At 33.8% G+C, this 16,728-nt stretch overlaps 1 protein-coding gene across 3 annotated transcripts in view; it reads left to right on the top strand.

Annotated features, from left to right (window-relative positions):
- CSMD3 (CUB and Sushi multiple domains 3) overlaps positions 1-16,728 on the top strand; it is a 1,308,251-nt gene that overhangs the window by 172,340 nt on the left and 1,119,183 nt on the right. For all 3 annotated transcript variants that reach the window (XM_030937706.1, XM_030937708.1, XM_030937707.1), the window contains exon 3: positions 1,354-1,466. In XM_030937706.1, the coding sequence (XP_030793566.1) occupies positions 1,354-1,466 (113 nt within the window). The remainder of the gene's footprint in view (positions 1-1,353; positions 1,467-16,728) is intronic.

The raw sequence follows: 16,728 nt of genomic DNA, 5'->3' as shown, positions 1-16,728 counted from the left end.
GGTTTGATACCAGAGATGCAGGGATGGTTTAACATATGCAAGTCAATAAATGTGATACACCACATAAACAGAATTAAAAACAGAAATCACATGATCATCTCAACAGATGCAGAAAAAAAACATTGACATCTTGAAGCATTGTATCCAAAGGAGGAAAAGATGTTTAATAACTACACACATAAAAATGAAATTACAAAATGAAGTCTTATAAAGAAAAAACTAATTGGATTCATAACTGAGTTTATTTTTAAATCAATTATACAACGTATTACAAGAAGGAGTAAAACAAGTTACCTCAAATCCTTATAATGATACAGCTATTATATGAAAATCACTTTAAAAAAATACATCTTATTCTCTCATTGATTAAAATAAAATAAAAACAAATCTCCCATTACACAACATGCCACTACAGGCTGATTGTTTAAACATAAATACAGAAACTGAGCTTTTGCTAAAAGTAAGCAATTCTTCACAATGTTCTTCTCTATTAATTTGAATAACTTAATGATAAAAGTGTTTTAAATATTGCTTCAAATATTAGATTATTTAATATAACTGATGAATACAAATTTGAAATTGTATACAAAATAATTTTGCATGTTAATGTGTACATTAATGGTTCAAATATTTATTGTTTCTATTTTATTAATGTCTCAAAGACAATCAGATGCCAAACAGGGTGTTTACTTGATAATAGGAGGCAATAAGATAGTTGTAGTCTTAGACCTGGCCCTTCTGTTAACTTGATCAAGTTGCCTAATTCTTCTTGGTCTCTTGTATCTTCTAATGTAAGGATGTAATTTCATAATATACTATATATAATATCTCATACTATATTATCTCTTCATAGAGAGATTTTTAGTCATAATTACATAAATATTGCCTTAATAGGTTCTGAATATACTCCTTTTATATAATATCAACAGCAGTCTTAGTAACTTAGAGTAGTCACTAGGTTTCACAGGACTTCCATATTCAATTGTAGAATAAATTAATATCTATTTAGATAGTTTAAAAAATGTATATTCCAAAACCCAGAAAAAAATTGTATATCAGTTGTCCTTTCCTGCTACAAGAAATTGCCACAAACTTAGTGGCTTAAACAACACAAATGTATTATCTTGCAGTCTGAAGCGCTGAAGTCCAAAATGAGTTTAACTGGGCTGAAATCAAGGTGTTGGCTGGACCTTGGAAATTCTAGGAGATTCTAGGAAATTCTAGGAATTTCTGGAAATTCTAGGAGATAATCTGTTTATATATATATATATATATATATATGACTTTAATCCTTCTTAAAAACTCTTAGATAAAATGATTATGTCTCTAACAATTAATTCCACTTTGTTTTAGGTTAACAGGATTCCATCTGCCACCTCCAGTGACAAGTACCAAATCTGTGTTCTCACTACGTTTGACCAGTGATTTTGCAGTTAGTGCTCACGGGTTTAAAGTATATTACGAAGGTAAGTGATTGTAGTGGCAAACAAACCACTGTCCTTAATGTAATCAAACAGAATTTTTCAAGTAGGAAAGAAGAATCAACATTGAGAGATATAACACATCATGTTATCTCAAATCTTGTCCTGCAATTTATCTTGTTATTAATCATTAATGTATAGTAAAATGCTATAGTTAGTGGGCTTTAGTATTTCATATCACTATGTGAGACCCTTAAATTGCTACAGGGTTAGGAATTAACAAAACGGAATTAAATGTGAGAGTAATAGGATACTAAACCTGATTTTTGTGTCAGGCATTGTAGACCCTACCCTAGAGTCCCTTTTGCTGTGCCGCTGTACCAGAAAGTAAACTAGTAATCTGTCTTCTCTGAAAGTTTGAGTCAAGAGAAAAAGTTCAGAAAGAGACAAAAGTTGACATCTACTCCTGAAACAGCCTTTCCAGGATAAGATCAATAATCCCTTAAACCAGGAAGAGGACAACTAAGTATTTCTCAAAACTGAAGGTTGTGTTTTTATTTTTCCTATAAGTTTGGTAAAAATTCATTTGGCATCAAAACCTGATGCCAAATGAATAGAGGACATTTATGATCTTTATTTATCACACTTAGTGTGGATATTCATATATATCACTAGGAAAATGTCATTTGATAATGGGATGGTGCCCGGGCTGTACTAAGAGTGTTTTTTGTTGTTGGTGTGTTTTGTTTTATTTTATTTTATTTTTTTGAGCCAGAGTCTCCCTCTGTTGCCCAGGCTGGAGTGCAGTGGTATGATCACAGCTCATTGACTCACTGCAACCTCCGCCTCCTGGGTTCAAGCAATTCTCCTGCCTCAGCTTCCTCAGTAGCTGGAATTACAGGTGCGTGCCACCATGCCTGGCTAATTTTTGTATTTTTAGTAGAGACGGGGTTTCACCATGTTGGCCAGGCTGGTCTGGAACTCCTGACCTCAGGTGATCTGTCTGCCTCGGCCTCCCAAAGTATTGGGATTACATGTGTGAGCCACCGCACCTGGCCTCGGAGTGTTTAAAGGCACAGAATCTACATCTTTTGCCTTTTAAAAAATGTGATAGCTAAAATAATTCTGATGGCAAAAATAATTTGTTCTTGAAGGTTTCAGACAGAAATCATGGACTTATCATTTCTTATCTATGTAATTTGACAATAAAATTTCCATCTGGTTTAGGAAAGAGTCCTTTTCTTCCCCATAGGGATAGTGTATCAGATTTCATCTCCCCAGGACCATATTACAGAATTTACCACATCAGGTCTAACATTATCATAAAGAAATACGTAAATCCCATAGCAAGGGCAGCTAATTTCTAAACTATAAAATAATTCAAAATATAATGTGTTTAAGGAGAACACTAGAAGACAATCGTGTATTAAATAGAATTGTTTCCACATAAATGTTAACATTTTGCATGTGGGGGAATGTTTTAAACTAAACACTAATTCTAGTACAGTATTTCTCACTAGAAAAAAATATCCTCTGGCTAATAATTTAGTAGAAATCCTTTCTCTGTTTTATATCCTAAATAATGTCGGATAGCAGCAGTTTTGAACATTTTTTTTCTACCTAATACTTTTCTGAACTGTCTTTTGTCTAGCAAGGGAGGATAAATTCCAAGACTTAATTTCCTCCATGGTGATAGTAATAATCATTATTTTTCTAAGGAGCTCTCACAATAGTTGGATATTTTTTATCTTGGCAACTTAATTCATAGTTTAAAACACTATAACCACAAAGGTTTAATTTTAAGGTATAATTTTGGCAATGCTGAAGAAGAAGTTAGTAATGCAATTATTTTGTACTAAGGGCTCTTAATAGAAAAACCTGTATTCTGTTCATCAAAATATAAAGGTATTTTTAGAATAGTTCCATCTTTCAGGAAGTACTAAGTATATTGAAAATATACTTGTGAATTATGAGGTTGGCATGTTTTTTGGTTTGGCTGTCAGGTTTCATGAATTCATACTAAAAAATATTTTCATAGCTCCCAATTGTTTCTTCATATACCACATTAAATTTCTGTCCATATTTTTTGCTTAAAGGAAAATAGATTCATATATTTTTGACATTTGAATGTATGTTTGGCATGTGCTGACTTAAAATATACGATACTTGACATTCAGATAGTACTGAAGGATTGGTTATCATGCTGTAGAATCTTCAGGTATTGATTCACAATGAGTATCTTGTTCAATGCATATTAGTTTTCAACTTAACATCTTAAAAGAATTAAAAAATATTATCTCAGTTTTATAAGTGAAAAGTCCTAGTGTTCTTTGCTGGTTTCTCTGCTCAGAGTTCCACAAGGCTAAAATAAAAATTTCAGTGGGCTGGGTTTGTATCCAAAGGTTTTGGGAAAAGTCTACTTCCTGGCTTATTCTGGTTGTTAGCAAGATCCAGTTCCTCAAGGTTGTAGGACCATGATACCAGTTTCCTTTTGGCTGTCAGCTGGTGGTTGCCCATAGCTCCTAAGGCTTTCTCTCCTCTCCATGTAGAGGTCTCATACCTTAGAGCCAGCAACTGGTAAAAAGAATCCTCCTCACCTTGGGAATCTCTGATTTCCCCTCTGATGCATCTGTCTGCTACTTTTCTTCCTCTATACATCTTATACTCTAGGTGAAGAAATTTATCAGCTTTTAAAGTCCGTGTGATTGGCATGGCCCCATCTGGATAATGAATGCTAATCTCTGCATCATAAAGTCAACCTAAATCATATCTTCAAAGGCATTTTGGCTGTGTAACACGACATGGGTGCAAGTTCCAGAGATATATTTTTGGGGAGGTAGAGGGGCATTATTTGGCCTACGATTTCATGCTTAAGGCTATGTAACATGATCCAGAGGGAGTAGCTGCTAGGATTTCTATATTTAACTGTAGCCAGTGATACTGCCAGGGCCAACTGGCATATTGTGAAGCTCAGAAATCTTATCTTGGAATTACAAAATCTGTCTCCCACTCCCCTGCATTTGGATCCAGTTTTTTGTTCCGCAATTACCTCAAACTACAACTCTGGCCCTGTGCATGATACAGTAAAATAGACCTACTAACCTGGACATCTTCTCAAGTATGATGTCTGTATTTTTAAATTTAATTTGATTTTAATATTTTTGAGATAGGAGTCTCACTGTGTTGCCCTGACTTGTCCTGAACCCTGGCTTCCAGCCATTTTCCTGCCTCTGTCTCTCAAAGCACTGGGGTTACAAGCATGAGCCACTGCTCCTGGCCTCTTACCTGAATTTTAAAAAATATTTTTCAAGATAATCCTAATGTCTAAATTTCATTTATTTTTATTTCATCCTCCTGTATATAATCATTAACTATTTTTTAAAAACTTGCTAAGACTTTGTCCTTGTGTAATAGTACTTATGAGACCTGTATTGATTACTAATGTTATTCATTGATCTGTGTTTCTCAAACTGTCAACACTGAGCACATGCATCAGCTTTATCTGGAGACTGTATTAAAATCTAGAATTCTTGGCCCCACTTACATATTCTGAGTCAGACTCTGCCGCAGAGCCCTGGAATGTGCATTGTAGTAAGAGATTCACTGATTTTTATGCCTACTGAGATTGTAAATTCTATCTTTCTCTCCCTGGAAAGAGGACTAAACCAGACCAAACTAATCTGGTGTATAATAAAAACTAAGGAAGATATTTGTTCAATTGGTATACTGCAAAGAGAATTATTCTGGAGAAGATACTTAATGTATCTAAACCCCATTGTCTTCATCTGTAAAATTGAAGTAATAATTCTCCCTACTTCATAGTGTTGTGAGGAATAAAATAATATATAGAGAGTGCCTAGAATAGGATCTAACATAATAAACAGTCTATACATATGAATTACAATATTGATAATATCATGATGGTGATTAAAAGAGTACTTTATTTATAAGCATTTCAGTCCTATAGGGACATACAGTATATTTGTATAAATTTCTATAATGGAGTTAATATGTTTTTTTGAAAAGGCTATTCACTTTTATAGTCTGTTCTTTTAGCAAGAGCTATTGAAGTCATCACGCATTCCCTCTGTTCCTTCCTTCCTTCCCTCCCTCCCTCCCTCCCTCCCTCCCTCCCTCCCTTCCTTCCTTCCTTCCTTCCTTCCTTCCTTCCTTCCTTCCTTCCTTCCTTCCTTCTTTCCTTCCTTTCTTTCTTCCTTCCCTCCTTCCTTCTTTCCTTCCCTCCTTTCTTCTTTCCTTCTTTTTTTCTTTCTCTCTCTCTCTCTCTCTCTGTGTAGCTGAATGTGATTAATGACTTAATGTTACAAATATATTTCTTTAAAAATAATTATTAGGTGAGTAAAGGTCATCAAGCTAATGAACAAACACATTATTCTCAGTTAAAGTAATGTGCTGTAACTACTATGAGATCCTTCAAGACAATTTAGCATATTGGAATTGATTTAACTTGCAGAGACAAAGGTAAAGTAGTTCTACTTATTCACTCTCTACATTTTTCAAACTGTCTATGATGAAAGACCAATAGGTATCTCTAATTGCACACCAATACTTTGTAAAATATAAACTAATGCAAGGAAATGTCTTCTTTTGAGAAATGTCTATTTGTGTCCTTGCCCTTGCTTTAATGAAATGATTCATGTTTTTCCTGTTGTGTTGTTTGAGTTCCTTTTGTATTCTGGACATATTAGTTCTCTGTTGGATGAAGAGTTTGCAAATAAAGAATATACATTGAAAACCACTTCAAACACAGGTACTCAGTATGCTCTGATTGTTGATGTGTTTTACTAAGTAATTAAAACATTATAGAGAAAAATGCTCACATTTAGCAAATTTGTTAATAAATCATTCTCACATTTTAATTCAGAAATATAAAAATGTGGCTAATAACACTACTACTACTAAGAAGCATTTATTAAGTTATTTATATGAGCCATTCACAGCTATTTTACATGGATTATCTCACCCTAAAAAATTACATGAGAAATAGCAAAGACCAAAAATTTAATGAAACACTTACTATAAAAAATTATTTAAATGTCTTACCTTTGAGAACTGTATACATTTTAGAAACTGAATTTAGAACTGTTAGCTATGATTCCACTTTGATTTAAATGGATATGAGAAACTATAATTTAGAACAAAAGAACATTGCTTAAATAAGAATGTATATTAAAACAATATGTAATATAAAATGCAAAATATATCCTTGCAAATATTATGAATGACTTATATACTCTTTGTCTTTTTAAAATAATGACATATAAAAGGATAGTTATACTGTTTGCAATTCTATTTAGTTCTCTATCAAACATGTTTATTAGAAGTTTATCCTTGAGAACATTAAATTAGTTTTTTTTGTTTGTTTGTTTTCTAAATTTAGGGGTTGTTTTCAACTACTAAGCTTTAAAAATCTAAGTGGCAGTATCATGAAATTTTTTTTTTTTTTTTTTTTTTTTTTTTTTTTTTTTATTATACTTTAAGTTCTAGGGTACATGTGCATAACGTGCAGGTTTGTTACATATGTATACTTATGCCATGTTGGTGTGCTGCACCCATCAACTCGTCAGCACCCATCAATTCATCATTTATATCATGTATAACTCCCCAATGCAATCCCTCCCTCCTCCCCCCTCCCCCCCCCCATGATAGACCCCAGTGTGTGATGTTCCCCTTCCCGAGTCCAAGTGATCTCATTGTTCAGTTCCCACCTATGAGTGAGAACATGCGGTGTTTGGTTTTCTCTTCTTGTGATAGTTTGCTAAGAATGATGGTTTCCAGCTGCATCCATGTCCCTACAAAGGACGCAAACTCATCCTTTTTTATGGCTGCATAGTATTCCATGGTGTATATGTGCCACATTTTCTTAATCCAGTCTGTCACAGATGGACATTTGGGTTGATTCCAAGTCTTTGCTATTGTGAATAGTGCCGCAATAAACATACGTGTACATGTGTCTTTGTAGTAGACTAATTTATAATCCTTTGGGTATATACCCAGTAGTGGGATGGCTGGGTCATATGGTACATCTAGTTCTAGATCCTTGAGGAATTGCCATACTGTTTTCCATAGTGGTTGAACTAGTTTACAATCCCACCAACAGTGTAAAAGTGTTCCTATTTCTCCACATCCTCTCCAACACCTGTTGTTTCCTGACTTCTTAATGATTGCCATTCTAACTGGTGTGAGATGGTATCTCATTGTGGTTTTGATTTGCATTTCTCTGATGGCCAGTGATGATGAGCATTTTTTCATGTGTCTGTTGGCTGTATGAATATCTTCTTTTGAGAAATGTCTGTTCATATCCTTTCCCCACTTTTTGATGGGGTTGTTTGTTTTTTTCTCGTATATTTGTTTGAGTTCTTTGTAGATTCTGGATATTAGCCCTTTGTCAGATGAGTAGGTTGCAAAAATTTTCTCCCATTCTGTAGGTTGCCTGTTCACTCTGATGGTAGTTTCTTTTGCTGTGCAAAAGCTCTTTAGTTTAATTAGATCCCATTTGTCAATTATGGCTTTTGCTGCCGTTGCTTTTGGTGTTTTAGACATGAAGTCCTTGCCCATGCCTATGTCCTGAATGGTACTACCTAGATTTTCTTCTAGGGTTTTTATGGTATTAGGTCTAACATTTAAGTCTCTAATCCATCTTGAATTAATCTTCGTATAAGGGGTAAGGAAAGGATCCAGTTTCAGCTTTCTACTTATGGCTAGCCAATTTTCCCAGCACCATTTATTAAATAGGGAATCCTTTCCCCATTTCTTGTTTCTCTCAGGTTTGTCAAAGATCAGATGGCTGTAGATGTGCGGTATTATTTCTGAGGACTCTGTTCTGTTCCATTGGTCTATATCTCTGTTTTGGTACCAGTACCATGCTGTTTTGGTTACTGTAGCCTTGTAGTATAGTTTGAAGTCAGGTAGCGTGACGCCTCCAGCTTTGTCCTTTTGACTTAGGATTGTCTTGGCAATGCGGGCTCTTTTTTGGTTCCATATGAACTTTAAAGCAGTTTTTTCCAATTCCGTGAAGAAAGTCATTGGTAGCTTGATGGGGATGGCATTGAATCTATAAATAACCTTGGGGAGTATGGCCATTTTCACGATATTGATTCTTCCTATCCATGAGCATGGTATGTTCTTCCATTTGTTTGTGTCCTCTTTGATTTCACTGAGCAGTGGTTTGTAGTTCTCCTTGAAGAGGTCCTTTAATTTAATGGAGAGCTTACAATTTAGAATCAAGTCAATTATGCTTCTGGCAAAACAGTTGGATTTTAGCAAGATAAGATTATGTTATAAAATTCCATTTATTAAACAGTTCGCTAGCCATAAATTTAGGTTAGGTTCATAAAAAGTTAATGGATCTTCATTTTTAAATACTTCTAAGAATAAATGAGAGTTACTATATTTCAAAAAACAGAATACGAGGAAATTTCATTCCTGCAAAGACCTTGACCTTTGTCTTTTGGTCAAATTCAAATCTTTTGTCTTAGAGGCCCATAAAGTCAACCTAGTTAATAATGGAAACCCCTAATCCTCAAGTGATTTTTTCGCTAAATCATGAGTATCTCTCTACCTTTTAAGCAGTTGTAAATGTTCAAAATCCTAATCTAAAGAATAACACAAGCCAGTCTATTATTTAAATATAATCTTCAGAATAAAGAAACTGTTATAATGAATATTCAGATTTGGCTAGATATAAACAATAATTTATTAATTTTCTAGTCATTTTACATATATTATCCAGGAAAGTATAAATCACTTTTACTGTATTCACAAGAACGTTTCAACAGATTAACATTACTATAAATGCTTTTAGACATTAAGCAGTAACATTTTATCCACCCCTATTTCAGCTTAGTGTAACATACACAGCCTATACAACTACCTATGCCTCGGGCTTCGTTTCTAGCCAGCGTTTACTTCAATTTATAAAACAATTAAATTAACACTATTAATTCATATCAAATTTTTATTAATACACATACTGTATTATTTGAATTACCCAATCTTAACCCAGTCTATTTTTTTGTTGTTGTTGTTTCTGCTCAGAACACCCTGCACACACTTCACTTATTGGTTCACATACTTATCTTTCCAGACATTATGCAGGCCTTGGTTACCTTCAAAAAAATCATAGATGGAGTTCAGGATTGGGCTCAATGCTGAATCCTGTTTCTCTCTATGCTTAGATGTGTCCACACCTTGTCTCAATTAAACAATTCTAGCATGCATATTAAAATGATAAATTACAGCACTTGATAGATATGACACATTTAGCAATATGTATAAAAAATCATTTTGGATTTTTCACTCACAGTAGTCTGTGAGAAGCTTGCAGGTATAGAACATGTTTTAGTCATTTTATATACCTGCCTCTGGTTTCAACATATTCCTCTCATGTTCCAAGCACTTAATAAACGCTTGTTAAACTCAGCTGATATACAGACCATCTAACAAAAAAATTGATTAGTAATGAGGAATGGTTGAATACATCTCTACTTTAAGGAATTAAAACTCCAGTGAATGTGTTTGTGTTAAAAGGCAGAAGTGAGCTATATTTAATCACTTAGCATTTGTGATATTCATACATATTTACATTAAATAATTAGGGTTTAGAGAAAACAGCCTTTTTTTAATAATTAAAAATAGATGAAATTATTTAAACTTTTAATGAATATTTCTTTTTTTAAATATTTACTTTCTTAGGTTAAATAGTTACTTTTTGAAGCATTTCAAAAATAAAAAAATTGCTTATGCAGCACAAAAAGAAAAGTCGAGAATGAAAAATTGCTTAAGTTAGTGATATATGACCTACATAAGCTTTGTGCTTCATGTGAAAAAGATGGGATGGCATAAAAGGTTTTATTTTATTCTCCAGAGATAGAGTGATCAAACTTATTATGTAATCCTATTTCACTTTGAATTTCCTTCTTTTATATATATAGTTGAATGAGTTTACTTATCAACTGCTATAATTTATCATTCTGATGTATATATAAGAATGAAGTTTGATAGAGTGATTATTTAAGATTCTAATTATATGTAAAAGGTATTTTGCTATTTTTCACTCAAAGCTCATACAGAGTAACAGTTGTTATAATTGATAGTGCAAAAATAGTGCTATAAAGGTACACTATAAGCTTGGTTTGGAAATTAACATGTGAATTTAATTTCCTCATTCTCAAAATTTAGTAAACTGATAAAAAATAATTTTATAGTTATTATTTGATGCTAAACATTGTGGTACATCATAAAAAATTAAACTTGAAATGAGTTCTTCCTTATTAAGATAATTATTCTCTTTATCATTTTTAGTATCAGAAAAAAGTAAAAAATGTACAAATCAATCATTGCAATAGCAACAATAAGCAGCCTCAATTATTTTAATTTGGTGGCTATATATTACACTGTGCTAGATAAAATTTTTGGCATGAATAAAATAATAGGATCAAATTCCATTTTCTCAGTACTTGAAATAATAATTATCAGGTTTAACACTGATTTTTAGTTATTAACCTGGTATCACAAAGGACGAGATCGTTTGTAAAAGGTATTCAATATACCAAAAAAGTATAATTTCTTACACAGGATCATATGTTGATTTGATATAGAATATTCTTCAGATTTTATATGTTCTTTTAATCATATATGTTCAAGGGAACTTTAATGCTAACAAGTGTGAAAAGTGTGAGAAGTATTAAATAGGATTTAATGCTATTAAAATACTAATTAATAGAACACCAGAAAAAAGAAGATCCCAAAAGTCTGTTTTTCCTTTGGTCATATGTTGAGGAGGAGTATAATTTTTGTTCTAGCAAAGTCATGATAACAGGCTAAAGTAAATGAGAAATTGATGATGTAAAATTAAAGGAATGCAAGAAACTGAGCAATAGTGATTAATAATACATTTTGAAGGATATGATGCTTTCTTTTGTCAGGAAATGTGAATTGACCTGAAGGCACTGGTTGTGGGACTTTAGAATTATTCAGAAAAACAAATGTTGATTAGTTATTGTTCTTTTTATTTAATGATTACAGTAATGACGGTATTTCCAAGTATGTAGTAAAAATAATTGATCTTTCTTCTAAATAATTTTCTTTATATTCATTTGCATTTATAATAATTCCTTTACTACCTGTCATCTTTGAAGGCACTTATCAATATTTTTGGTTCTTTCACTGTGCTTTCAGTTGAAGAATTTATTTCACATGCTACAAAGAGATCTCTGACAGTGTGCTCTTTTGGTCGTAACTGTCAAGCACAAGTCTTCACTCACTATGCTTTATACAGTATTACATTGTGCCTTTCCCTGTGGACAGGATCATATGTTGTGGACAGACCATAGCATTTAATTTGCCTAGGGATATTTAAATAATTTTTTAAAAAATTATCATTCTCATCTATATTGGTTTTATATTGCTGCATAACAAACGACCACAATTTAGAGGATTAACACAACGGAAGTTTACAGTCTGTTAGTCTGAGCTGCAGTCAGCTAGGTTCTTAGCTCAGGTCTTAAAAGGCTTCAGTCCAGGTGTTGGCAGCTCTGTGATTCACATCTAAGGCTCAGGGTCCTCTTTCATCCATACTGAGTGCTGATAGAGTTTATTTTCTTGCAATTGTATTATTGAAGACTCTATTTTCTTGCTAGCTATTGACTGCAAAATTTTCTTACCTTTTAGAGGCTCCCTTTGGTTCCCATCCATGACTTTCTCAAAGACCATTCACAACATGGCTTTCTTTCAGCAGAGCAGGAATATATCTCTATATTTATCTCCATCTTTAGTTGGCTGAAAATAGTTTTATACAGCATAATGTAGGCATGAGTGACTCTTCAATCACCTTTTGTGATATAGCTTTGCCTAATCAAAGCAACAACTATTATATTACCTCCATAATTCTACCTGCACTCATGGGGAAGGAGTGAAAATCTTGGAGCCAATAGTGGAGTGAAAATCTTGGAGCCAATAGGCAATTATGCCTACCATATTATGTTGAATGACTTATTTAGATGATAATTCAAAACAAGTATGTAGAAGACAAAGAATAGAAGATTAAAATATGCATTTTATAATTAATCAACATAATAGACTTTGTTTTATTAAAAAATATATAGTCAATGTATTCTTCATATTTTTCTTCAAACTTATTTTAGTAAATAATTTTTGGGGCAAAAATAGCATATCTTTATATTTCCTCTTATAGGTTATAAACATTTTAATCATAATCCTATATTGTGCTTCAGATGGCTTTGTCAAGATGGCCATATTTTAATATAAATCCGTCTTTTAAATATATATTTCTTTTTTGCGAGACATATATGGTAATATAAGAACCACAAATATGCTAACAGGGTGTCAAAAGACATAACCTTTAATGCTGGCTTTGTCACTCAGACACTGTAAATTCTTCATAATGTGAAGTGGGAAATATAATAATGATTCTACAACATAATTTTGAAGATAAGGGGAGCAAATGATACAACTTCCACAGAGCAATGCTTGGCATGTAGGCAGCATTTCATATATGTTAGCTATTATCTTGTCTGTTCTACCATATATTTTAAGTATAATGAATATACACATGCATATTATAATGTTTGGACATGTCTTTCAATCTCTATTTTGTCAAAAAGAACAATATTCCAATATTTATTTTGTATTTTTTAGAGGGTTGTTGAAATAAGCAAATGTATTTGGACTGAAGAATTTAAGAAGTAGCGCACCCTTAACTGTGGTTCCCAGAAATCAGTGTTGCCAATGAGGTAAATCATTTTCAGCTTGAACCAGGGGAAGAAGTGACACTTACCACACATGCACACACACACACACACACACACACGCAAAGCTCTTCCAGTTGCAAAATTAAAACCCTCACAGAGGCTAAGGGAGGCAGTTCACTGAAGAGCTGCAGCTCTGACATAAAGATCAGTGCTAGAGACAGACCAATTGATTTAAAAAGAGGGCACAAGAGAAGAATGACAGGACTTACACAGAAATTAATTGAAAAAAATACATGCTAATTAGAGTCCCTTAAGTAATTGCATAAAGCAAAATTCATAAGAACTTTATTGATAATTATGAGGTCCCTGAAGCAAGCAAACATTTTGTACAGACATTATGGCCATAAGAGATGATACCTAGAACCAAAAGTAACCCTTAGTCATAAACTATAACAGATTATTATTTTGGTAAGTTTAATTAAATATCATGTTTCATTCCATATTGACAAAGAAATAGACACTATGGACCAATCTGTATATACTTCATAGTTTTGTCAAGAACTTGCCCCATCTGAATATACTTAACTTATTGTCAAGAACTGTAAAGATTCAGAGAGTTTCATTCCGCTATAAAGACACATGCACACGTATGTTTATTGAAGTACTATTCACAATAGCAAAGACTTGGAACCAACCCAAATGGCCATCAATGATAGACTGGATAAACAAAATGTGGCACATATACACCATGGAATACTATTCAACTATAAGAAAGAATGAGTTCATGTCATTTGCAGGGACATGGATGAAGCTGGAAGCCATCATTCTCAGCAAACTAACACAGGAACAGAAAACCAAACACCGCATGTTCTCACTCATAAGTGGGAGTTGTAAATGAGAAACCATGGACACAGGGAAGGCAACATCACACACTGGGGCCTGTGGAGGGGTAGGGGGCAAGGGCAGGGAGAGCATTAGAAGAAATACCTAATGCATGTGGGGCTTAAAACCTAGATGACAAGTTGATAGGTGCAGAAAAACTACCATGGCACATGTATACTTATGTAACAAACCTGCACATTCTGCACATGTATCCCAGAACTTAAGGTAAAAGAAAAAAAAAGATTCGGATATTTTATCCTTCTTGAGAGTTAACAAGTTAACCTGTCACAGTTTAATGGCAGAATTCACAAAACTGAGTCAAGGACAAAGGACTTTTTAATACACAGCAATAGAAATAGCCAGAGTTTCAAACTTGTTTGGGTTCTCAGAGCCTCAATTCCCACAAAGCATCAGTAGACAGCTGATGATACCCCACACATAGTGACTTTTTACAGGAGGGGAACTCTAAGAACTGGAATTTGTTATATTTATGAAGGCTTGAACGTGAGCAACTGAACAAACGTCTTTATTGAGAAAGACATGGGGATGAGACAACTTGGATTCAGGAATGGCATCAGATTGGAAAACAAGGTAGGTAGTTATAGTAAGTTGACTGCAAAACATGCCACCATTTCTTCATTCAATCCTGTATTGGTCCATTCTCATACTGTTATAAGGACATACCTGAGACTGGGTAATTCATAAAGGAAAGAAGTTTAGTTGACTCACAGTTCCACAGGGCTAGAGAGTGCTCTGGAAACTTACAATCATGGTGGAAGGGGAAGTAAACATGTCCTTCTTCAAAATGCAGCAGAAGAAAGAATAAGGGCTGAGCAAAGGGGGAAATCCCTTATAAAAACATTAGATCTGGTGAGAACTTGCTATCATGAGAATAGCATGGGAGAAACCACCCCCATGATTCAATCACCTCCCGCTGGGTCCCTACCACCACACATGGGGATTATGGGAACTACAGTTGAAGATAAGATTTGGGTGGGGACATAGCCAAACCATATCACTGCTCTTATACAACCCTTGATTATAATTATTACCACTTAGTAATTCTCACATTCTTCTTCTTCTTTCCAGACTTTAAAACATCTTATATTTTTATCACTCCTTAAAGCACTTTCATGGCTTTCCCTCCCAGGATGCCCCATTTTTCATTTATTTTCTCCTTATATATCTTTATTCTATAAATTCTTTGTGTAAGTCTTCCTGATTTTTATTTCTAGTTATTAGAATGGCATAGTGCTCAGTTTTGGCTCTCATCTCTACCTACATTCATGTTCTACATGGGACAATCTACACCAGTCTCTAAAATAATTATAGCTACTCTGAGGATATCTTTCATTTAGCTATCTCCATGGACATAGAAAACCTCAGAGTCATTCAAAATAAGTTCTTATTGTTCAAGCTTCTGAAGGGATTGGCTGTTATTCTGGTGATCTTGTATGGACTCACTCATGTTTCTGCCTGAGGCTAATCCACTTGGCCTCTTATAGGACAATATCTCATCTACTAGCACAATTATTTTAAGCATATTCTCATGCCTATAGCAGAAGTACAAACATGGGAAAATGAAAATGCACCCTTCATCAAGTTCTGATTGATTCAGTCTACTAACATCTTATTGGCTCAAGCAAGTCACAAACAAGAGAAAGATGCGACCACAAAGGCATGACAAGGCTATATGGCCATAGGCATGTATAAGGACAGGATGGAATAAAGAAATGGTGACTTTTTTTGCAATCAATTTGCTATAACTACCTACCTTATTTTTCCAATTCGATGCCTTTCCTGAATTCCAAATTGTCTCACCTCCATGTCTTTCTCAATAAATGGCCGCACCATGTGTTTAATTGCTCACTTCCAAAACATTGGGATCTTCTTTTGTTTTAACAGCTTATATCCAATTCATCAGAAAATATTAAATCAAAATATATTTTTAATCTTACCACTTCTAATGGTCTTTACCACTAACACTCTACTCCTAGCTACTATCATCTCATTCCTGGACCAAACTAGACTGCTACACTAGACTCCTAACAAGTTCCCAGGCTTTCTCTCTTGCCTTTTTACCACTGCATTTTCTCTAATAATAGTCATCTCTTAACACTTCCCTACTCAAAACCATTATATTCCTCTGCTCCTTTAAGCCTTTGAGACATAGGCTTATTTAAATATTTACTCTTACATCTCCAGGATGGGACACTTTTTCTTCCCAGTCCAAAACATGATATAGCAATAATATATGTGTACCAAGCAGCAGAAAAGATGAAGGGAAGAAAGATGGGACAAATACTTTTCTAAGGAAGATTCCTAGAAGCTGTGTTATGACACTTCTACTTGTATCAAATTGGCCAGATTATAGCCACATGAAACTCGGTTACATTGGGTGCTGAGGAATGTAGTCTTTATTTTGAGTGTTAATGTCCCGCTGAACAATCTATTGCTGTGATTGAAAGGGATGGAGACTAATAGGAGATAACTGGCAGTCTCTGCCACAGTGTCAGAATAAGAAACAGCAAATATTCTTGAGTACTATCTTTCTATAAAGATGAAAATACTCTGGTTCTACTAGTAAAAATGGCATGGAATACAGTCCTGTCTATCTATTAATGTATTCCAAAATATATAATAAGCACCAATCCTGTTTTGACCATTATGTTTTGTGTCAGAAAATCTTTCATAGT

The sequence above is a fragment of the Rhinopithecus roxellana genome, chromosome 9 (genome assembly GCF_007565055.1).
Source record: "Rhinopithecus roxellana isolate Shanxi Qingling chromosome 9, ASM756505v1, whole genome shotgun sequence".
Taxonomy (NCBI): Eukaryota; Metazoa; Chordata; class Mammalia; order Primates; family Cercopithecidae; genus Rhinopithecus; species Rhinopithecus roxellana.
The sequence above is the reverse complement of the archived record's forward strand: the minus strand, read 5'-3'. Positions and strand labels throughout refer to the sequence as shown.